This window comes from Acyrthosiphon pisum, chromosome A1 (assembly GCF_005508785.2).
Source record: "Acyrthosiphon pisum isolate AL4f chromosome A1, pea_aphid_22Mar2018_4r6ur, whole genome shotgun sequence".
Classification (NCBI taxonomy): Eukaryota; Metazoa; Arthropoda; class Insecta; order Hemiptera; family Aphididae; genus Acyrthosiphon; species Acyrthosiphon pisum.
Genome location: NC_042494.1, coordinates 10,737,349 through 10,747,546, shown reverse-complemented (window position 1 = coordinate 10,747,546; position 10,198 = coordinate 10,737,349). Strand labels below are relative to the sequence as shown.

Sequence of the window (10,198 nt, the reverse complement as noted above, 5' to 3'; positions counted from 1 at the left end):
AAGATCAAGAAATAATGTTTTAGTGAAGCGATAAATTCATATTAGTATACAAATTATTAAGCTATTGTATAGCTTTTATCGCGGGCCTGGCGTGGTGACTGAAAAAACATTTTTCGTAACGAAAAAGCGTGACCGTAAGATGTTATTATTATTTTCGTTATTTACAGTCTAACCAGTTGCTAAGCAAAAAAGTCTCAAATAAAATATTTCCGTACGGTGTTTATCTACCATTATCAACAAAAAAACTTGAATTAATGTCATACAAAAATAAATATAGTCATAATTACATGATACATAGCTACAAAATTGCTATGCAATAGCTTTACCGCGGCAGTCCCCGAGTACCTCAGACCTTATTATTTTTATTAAGGGGCCCGGGGCTGGTTTTTCACATTTTCCGCAATTCTGTAAAATTTGAAAATCATATTTCATATTTTAGTTTCCACTTTAGTTATAATACTTTTCCACTTATCTACTACCCAATACCTATTTAAGAGGTGGGGGTTGATATAGCGTATTATAACAAAAAAAATGACTTCACAGAAATAATTCTCAGGCTTCGTACAATTGTCGGTTTATGAAAACTATTTTTTTATCTGAATGAATAAACACAGGCCGCATTGAACTCCGAATTTTTATTATATCTCAAATAATGGTACCTGCCCATGATAAAATTTGTAAAAAAAGCTAAAAGTGAATTATTTTTGAAGAAATATTATACAGCTTGAGATTAGAATATTGAATGTCGGATTTCAATGAGGTCTATAAAATATAACCCTCTATTAGTTAAAAAAAAATTATCAAATTTGGTTGGTTATATAGAACATTACCATTATTCCCGTAGAGCGTATTTTTGTGGACAAAATACATTCACACCGTTCTATATAAAAAATAACTGATGAAATTAGCCAATACTAACTGCATAATCATCATAAATCATAATAATATATAAAACAATTGTATAAATGTAAGTAGGTAAATAGTAATATTACTGTTATTAAAATTGGAAACTATAAATATTGTCACGAGCATTTGTAAATTTATTCAATAATTCTATAGATGATAAAATAATCGATTATAATTTATAATTGATAATTTTAACGATTTTTTTTTTCGAATAAGGTACCTACATATTATTATTTTGAGATAAGGTATAAAAAAGTAATAATTCTTAAATTTTAAACTATTAATATAAGTCTTATAAGCTTATAACGCATCATTACCAAACTATTTTAATTTCAAATAAAGGTTCAAAAAAGTATATAATGTAATATAACATTATATAAGTACCAAATAATTGTCTGTACTTACCTAATATTTTTATTCAAATAAATTCATAACTAATGTCTTTACTAGACCTGTTCCGCACATAGGTAAACATTTGTTTTTAAATCGTCAACAAAAAGTTTTATAATTTATGATAATCACCTACTCACGGTGTAATGAGATATATTGAATTACCTATATAGCAGGTAATAATTGTCATAATCGTGCCGTAAAAAAATTCACAAAGGTTATATAATAGTATGCAAGTTTTCCTATTTTAATATAAATACCTATGCAGGAGGTGAAATTGGTAATAAATCTTTTATACGTACATAGGTAATAATACAAAATAAAAGTCAAATTATTATTATTATCAAATTATTTTTAGATCCGTTAATGTAATATAATATGGCTTGTTATTGATTTATTATAAGCATTTTGATGTATTACAATAGCCTCGGTGTATAGATATATCAGTGGTGTAGTATTATAGATCACAAGCAATGTAAGCATCTGCAAGTAGTCGCATATTATTCAATTATCCGTCAAAAATATCTCGTCGCCAACGTAGGAATCCAAATTTAAAAAAAAAATGTATATAACACGCAAGTGCTGTCAAGTGATAACTATTATAAAATGTTATTATGATGGAAATTGTATAACATAATATATCGATATCCCGGATACCGTGGCATACGCATAATCGTAACGATAAAAGCTGTAAGTAATCGCAACAGATAACCTACCGCTCTTATTTGCGTTCCCTCGTTGACGTTTGTCTCGAAATCCCATTGCGCCTGCACGTTGAGGTTGCACTGTTGCGATCCGGCCACGTCGAGCTGTTGCAGCAATTGCCGGATGTTGCTGTTGGACAGCGTCAGAGGTCCCTGTTGAATCGGGGGTGTCGGTATAGGTGACACCCGAGGATCGGTCCGGGACGTGAACCTACCGGAAGTCTCGAAATTCTGTTCGGGTTCGTCGGTAGTGAATTTCCGGCCACTCCGCTGGAACCCTTGCTGTTGCTGCTGCTGTTGCTGCTGCTGCTGTCGCTGTTGCTGTTGGAATATCCCGTCGAAACCGTTCCGCGGTTGCTGATCCGCCTGTTGTTGCTGCTGCACAGAGTACCTGCACCAGAAGTCTGACTTAGAATATTGTAGCCGATATACTTTACAAAAATTTAATATAAATAGATACAATGTGAGATGGAGGAGTAGGCGAGATCTAATTCGTAACAATCGACTTAAAATCCAAAATTTGGTTTTCGTCTATAGGTGGTATTTAATTTAAATATTACACATTTATGGAACGCAATACAATAAATGTGTATACAATATTATGTACGAAATGTGAAATAGAAGTTACACTGCAACTCTTCTCTTTTGTAAAAATCGATTACGTTTTCAAAAATATTTGTAAAGTATACATATAAATAAATATTTAGTGTTATATATATTTATTGTCACACTGTAAATGTACAGGATATAACATTGTACGGACCTGTTGAACGCGTCCTGCAGGATGCGACGTCGGTCTTGTAGATCTCCGCCGGCCAGAAAATAATCGTTGGGATCCAAGAACTTGTCGTCCACCCGGTCGGCCTGGCATCGGGCCAGCCTAGCGGCCGAAAGGATCGTTGCCGAAACGACAAAGATCGTCGTCAAGGCGTTCATGTTATATCGCCGGTGAAAAACCCGACGAAAATCGACTGCTGCGAATATACGATACGATTTTTTTTTTTTTTTTACCCAGCTAATAGTTCCCAAGTAAACTATTGCGAAGGGTTCCCTCGTTTGCTATTATATATTTTGTAAACGTGATTGTCGGTGAAAAGGAACGTTTTCAGAAAAAAAAGTCGGACCATTCGGCACGATACAAACTCCGTCACACAAAACCGAACTAACTACGCGAACACGGCGATGTTCGGACTGGTGGCAGACGAATCGTGTGCGTTGCATATATGAGGCGGCCTAATGAGTCGTACGTAGGTACTGATAACGACGGTGACGACGACGAGGAGACTTGAATGCCGCCGCCGCCGGGCTTCCTAATAATAATAATAATAATAAAACAACGGTCTGGCGTAGGTGGGGAAGCGATATGTGTATTATATTATACACAAGACGACTCTCCGCAGGACGGCGGCGCGCCGTGTCGAAAGTTCGCCTTGAACTGCATAATAGCATAATATAATAGTCAACGAGATCCGCCGACGAGAAGTGGCTCCTTTTTTTTTTATTAGTTGCTTGTCTTTCAAAACACAACACGCGAAGACATAATAATATTGTATTGTAATAAAAAAATATGCAGAAACGTCAGAAAATGTATTTTTGGAATATTGACATATTATTACAATAACGCATATTATGTATTGTCTGTGTTTTTCACGCGATATTATCGATCAATTAGACTGTCCATCATTATACTATCATACACAGTACTCGAGATTCACATTTCCTGATCCGTATATTAATACCTATAATATGCGTTAACCCCGTTGACCGCATTAAAACGCGTGATCATCGAATACGTGTATACATATACTGACAAAAATCTATAATATTTTATAATAGGTACCATAGCAATATAATATAATACGCCCGAAAGTCTGCCACAGACCAACGTGTCACACGTTCGTTTTCTTTTTGTCCATAAATATATTTTATATTATTATCATATGAATGAACAATATATTATATTATTATTGTATAATAATGGTCAGAACATAATACTATAATAGTACCTACCTATAATATACAATTCAATGGATAACTGAATTTAAATGGTGTTCGTTTTGTTTCTGTTTAAGGGTGTCGGTGCCGGTGCGTTTTTTGGTACAAAAACATATCTTACAGGAAAAACTCTCACGACCTGTAGAATTGTCGAATTTCGTTAATTTTTTTTTTATCTTAAAGTAGAGAACATTTTGTAGGTCGAATCAAAGCCCGATTTTGAAAACTATAATTACAGAAACTGGAATATGCATTTGAAAAATGCATAATATTTGTCCTTTTTCAAACGTATTTTTCTACTACTATTCAAAGTAAAATAAAAAATCGAGCTTTAAACCGACCTGTAGAAACTTCTCATCTTTCAGATAAAAAAAAAATTAACGAAATCCGACAGTTTTACAGGGCGTGAGAGTTTTTCCCGTGAAGTCATTTTCGTTGATATAATACACCGTATCGACCCCGTCTAAATAAGTATCGAGCTGTAGATTAGTGGAAAAGTATTATAATTAAGGCAATAACTAAAATATAAAACATAATATTCAAATAGCATAGAAATTTCGAAAATTGGAAATACTGGCACCGACACCCTTAAGGTTTAACTTGTATACCGTACAAGTAACAATATGTGGCAAAATTTTAAATTGTTGTTTTAAGATAATATTATATTATTATTGTCTCAACTCAACATATGGAGTCCATCTGCATTATTTACCGATGTTTTATTTGTTTAGGTCAACATTATTATAATATTATGTCGTGTAATTATAACATGACATAATCGTATTACAATCTCAGTTGTTGTGAGTTGAAAATAAATGACTGTGCTAATGAATAAAAAAAATAATGCTCCTAAAACTTTTTATAGACGGTCAAGTACTATAAATAGTACTAATAATGGGTATATGCAATTACGACGTACCATCGTCGTTATTATTAGAATATAATTTCTATATAGGTAGTTATATGTATATTATGTATACTATATTAATGGATCAAATATTTTTTTTATCATGCACATAAAATAATGGAACTATAAGAGTCATTCTTATAAATATTACCAAGAGCTATAAGTACCTACGACGATTGAATACATGACTGGATTACCTATTCACGTATTATAACGCAAAAAATACATAATAAACATCATATTAAGGTTATTGCACAATTGTTCGAATTTTTTACATCAAGTCAGAACTCATCTGTAATGCATACAGAGTGATTTATCTAACTTGTTGTACTCATTTTCTAAGTCAGTTATTATTGCAGTATTTGAAAAAAATATAAAATCTTTTATAATATAGAGAGGAAATTGTTTATAAGTTATAAACATGATTAGGTTCTACTTTTTATCATAATTAGTAGATGTTAAGGTTAGTCATAACAACATATTTACCATCAAAAAAGGAAGATTGCCATGGGCACTGGGCAGGACATGCAATGAGGAGTCGAAACTCATTAGGCACTAAGAACTGTGATGGAATAATTAATAGGTACTGTAGGGAAAATACCTCTAGGAAGAACTATCGATGGGAAAGGGTACAGTGGAAAGGAACGTGGAAGCATCATTATAGGAGGCTGATCAAACTGAAAGACTCTGTAACTGGTTAGCGATGGTTGGGAAATTGGCTGTGGGACGGGATGGCACTATAAGTGGCCGAATAAACACGGAGAAGAAAATATAAAGGTTTTTAAAATCATTCTTCTTTTACCTTAGTAAGCTACGTAAGATAGCCATACTCACATTTCATTAATATTATCAATACAATTGTATGAAAATTAAAACTAGCCGCAGCCCGGAGTTAAATGGATCACTCCGTGTACATTATTATATACCTAATATAATATAATATATTATGGTGTACCTACTCATGCGCGTCTAATATACACGTGTAGGTAACCACGCGGTTACTCCGAGATTATCCTGGTACGGATAAATGAACAATGATAGATATTGCAAACATTGTCCGTACCGTTTGCATAGGTTATAGGCGTAAATAATGTTCACAGTATTTCAAACGATACACTGCGTACTGTTATATCGCAGCGCGACTCGATAAAAATACAGGAAATCCGATACCGTCTCGTCGGGGTAGAAGCTGTGGGCTGGCGGTGTTTCGTCGGGGCATTTCCAAGTGGCTGTCGTCTGTAGGTCACGATCATAATAATTGTTATGCGTCTTATACTTTACGGGCGATCCGCCGATGTCGACGGAAATAGGGTTCGGAGAGAGGCGATGGCGTGTTTCGGTGAGGACAACGGAGGAGAAAATCAAACGAAAATCAAGAAGGAGACGCGAGGACGTTGATTTATGTCACAAGGCTACTTTGCAGTGAAAATGACGAAAGTCGTAGTAGTTACATACGATCGTAATAAACGCAAGAAAAAAGGCAAGTAAACACACATAATAATATAATACACACGACGGATTCTTTTTATTCCGTTGCTTGCGCTCTCGGGTCATACGAAGAAGGTCGTCATAATATTATGTTATAATATATAATACAGGTATGCGATACCAATATAATATAATATAATATACAATACGCCTGGCCCGGTCCGGTCTGTGGGAACGTTTCGGCGGCCGACGATTGTACTCGGCGTGAGGAGGACGCGCGTGCACGAAGGTCTGTGATATGGAAATCGGACGTGGTTCTCATGATAAAAAAAAACGTTCTGCGCGATAGCGCTATTATGTTATTATTGTGCTTGTGCGCGTTTTCCGTCGCGAATGCTGAATCATTTTCGAGCTTTTCTCGGCAGCCGGGAACCGGGAAAAACGACGGTACAGTCTCCCGACTTAAACCGGTCGCGTATCATTGTTATTACAATAATATTATGTTGTTGCTATTGCCGCAGTGCGTGGAAATCAAACGGACAACAGAGCATTGTGTTATTGAAAACGGTTTTCACCGACAATCACTACTTATATAATTGCCCAAAAACGGAACAAGTCGATCCACATATAGACTGCACCGATTTTTACTTTTAATTGCATATTTTGTGTCGCGTCGTCATCAAAGCAAAATACGGCTTGAATATTCTTGTAGGTATATACCTATAGAATATATACAGCATAAGTACCTGATGTTGGCCCATATAAATAATATATGTAGACAAACCGTTGAAAGTTCGTTAAAAATCACACCAACTATGTGATATCGATTCAAATATATTATTCAGAATATTGTTTTAAAAAATAAAACAATAGATATATTTTTGGAGCTAGTATAGAATATGCCTACAATACCTATAGGTATGTTGTGTGTGCTAACTTCTCTAAATCTTCTTATCTAAATAATTTTAGTTTATATATATGTATATAAAGTTTACATGTGCAATGTGCGTGTTATGGTGATTAAGAAATAAATGGTTGAGGAAAGTAGGTACCTACGTAATAACTTATAGGATACAAGAACCAAACGTACGTGCAAATTGTATGCGTTTGGATTTTTTCTTTCTTATGTGTATTAAGGACACATTTTTACTGATGATATATTAATACTGATTATTATAATTTATTCTAATCGTAAGTGATGCAGATTTGGTTTAACCGGTATGTAAATAATATCTATATACCCACGTCCTAATCGAGTATTTTTTTTAACGTACGTAATTTTTTTTATATATAGTATAGTATAGTGTAGTATAGTCTAAGTATAAAGTATACTATACAAATATCTTAAAATACAATAATAGATAAACGCCCTCATTATATCATTTACAATTAAATGTAAAATTCAACAGTAAAAAAAATTAACAAACATTTAAATTTTAATATGTACAAAAAATACGAAATTACCCATATCCACATAATATGATAATACGACAACTGACAAAATATGATATATAAATAAATATTACTACAGATTAGTACAATATAGCAAATGGTATCTACTAACGCTGTCGTATATAGTAAGGGGTGTTAAGACTTGGGGGGAGGCAGTGCCCCCCTGAAATATTAAAAAAATTAAAAACAAATTTCTATATTCCAGGAAAGTTACTGCAAATACATATTTGTATAAGTAGTATATATTTGTATGTTCACAACCAACTTTTCTACGGTAACAAAAATTTTTCAAGGGGGAATGTCTGCCTTAGAGCACTCCGATTTACCGTGTAACACAATATAGAGATTATATGCACTGATTGTCCACCAAATTTCGGCTCACACAAAAATATATTTGCCGTATACCAAATTTTTTACCAAACCTTAATGTAAAACTGAAATTATTATTTAAGTAAAGAACATAAATTGTGGAATAATAGATTTTTTTTTACAATAAGGTTTGGTAAAAAATTTAGTATACGGCGAATATTTTTGTGTGAGGCGAAATTTGGTGGGCAATCTTATCAAACATCCGGGCGAATGAAATAACATACGTAGCTTATAATAGTTAATCGAAATAGTGACATTATTACTCGTAGATACTAACTAAAAATATAACTACTGTATAAGTGTCTAAGTGCACTCAGTTTTCCATAACATGTTGTCAAGCATGTTACCGACTAAAATGCCTTATAGTTTACAACACGATAGATCACTATGCTATTATAACGTTACATTTTAACCGTATCATACGTAGGTATAATAAAAACTATAAATGTGTTCATGTGTACGAAAATAATGACTACGATACGTGGTGTATAATGCTCTATATTATGCAAAACGTACTAAACAGTAAATACCGCACCGCCGCCGATGCGTCAACGCATAATATTCAACTATGAAATTCTACATACATGCAATTAAATGCAATAATTATTATGCGCTGCGCACTTAATTTATATCGTATATAATGACGCTAATCAAAGCTTGAGGTCACCCATCGCGCATTTTCCCAACAGGAGCGGCTCAGCGGAATACTGCACTATACGCTGTATTTTTTTTTACGATATATTATATACTCTCAACTTGTATGATATTATATCTATATAAGTACTCCACCTATTGTGCAATATTTTTATACCTAAATTTTTTCATGAGCGTCCGTCTATAATATCGCTGCTTAGTCTTGCGTGTTCTCTACATTAAGCCAAATTTCGCCATGTCGCGTTTACATTATGCCTCTCGTTTATGTCATACCGTGGTTACAGTTAATAAATTGTACTGTCTTTTAATATAATATAATACCCATAAGAATAACGATCTTTTTACCACCAAAAATTACATATTATTATTCTTTTATCAATATTGTCATCGCACGACTTCACGATCATCACATATACAATATAGAATAATATACATATGTACAAAAAAACAGATATAATTATTGTTTCGATTTTTCCTACTGCAGTAGGTGTAAAAAATTAATATTTTTGAAATCGTGCGACTTTATGGTTTTTTTTTTTTTTTTTTATCTTGGAAGCGGGTGTATATAGGTACTATACTATTGTATAAACAGCCATTTTAGAAAGCGTATACCTACAGTCCCAGGAAACACATTTCCGCCAGCGATAGTAACATATGATATACAATCAAGTACATGTGCAAACGAAATGTGTTTACGTTTTATAAACACAGTTCACATTGTAGGTACCATCCAAATATAAACGTCTGCTGCAAACGGTATAGATACAGCTAGTTGTATATTATAATATGGTATGACTGTTACTGTTGCTGGTCGCATGACTGTTTTTTAGCATCTAAATCAATATATGTTTTTTAATATAAATTATTGGATAGATTACACTTTACAGTGTACACGTTTTCAATAAACGATATTACTGAGGAATAAATAAATAAAACCATCAAAAACTGATATTATATATCACTGGAAAATGGCCATAGTTTTAAATTAATTTCAAAATTACTAATACTGTTTTGTATTCGAAATAGTAATAGGTATCATTATCTATTGATAATATAGTATTAATCTACCTACACGCCACAATACAATTATTTCGAGATTATAACAGTAGGATCCTACTCGGATAAACTACAACATAATAACAACACGATGATTAATGAAAATACATTTTTAAGGGCTTTTGATGAAACAATTACCCATAGGTACCTACAAAATACATTGTCACATTGATGTACGGATTTAGGTAATTACTTTAGGTATACAGGTATACAGCATGAACAAACAATTTTCACAGGTTACCAATATTTTTTTGTAAAATTTATTTGCCACGATTTACCTAATATTATATTATTACCTATCTACCTATTACCTATACTCTATAGTATTATTATAATT

General features: G+C 33.1%; 1 protein-coding gene across 1 annotated transcript in view; it reads right to left on the bottom strand.

The window, feature by feature from the left end:
• The window catches only part of LOC100166321 (angiotensin-converting enzyme), a 47,214-nt gene extending 44,278 nt beyond the window's left edge, over positions 1–2,936 (bottom strand). Inside the window, exons 1-2 of the mRNA XM_029486626.1 lie at positions 2,764–2,936; positions 2,013–2,391 (exon numbers count right to left, since the gene is read on the bottom strand). Of these exons, the coding sequence (XP_029342486.1) occupies positions 2,013–2,391; positions 2,764–2,936 (552 nt within the window). The remainder of the gene's footprint in view (positions 1–2,012; positions 2,392–2,763) is intronic.
• Between the last annotated feature and the right edge of the window lie 7,262 nt (positions 2,937–10,198).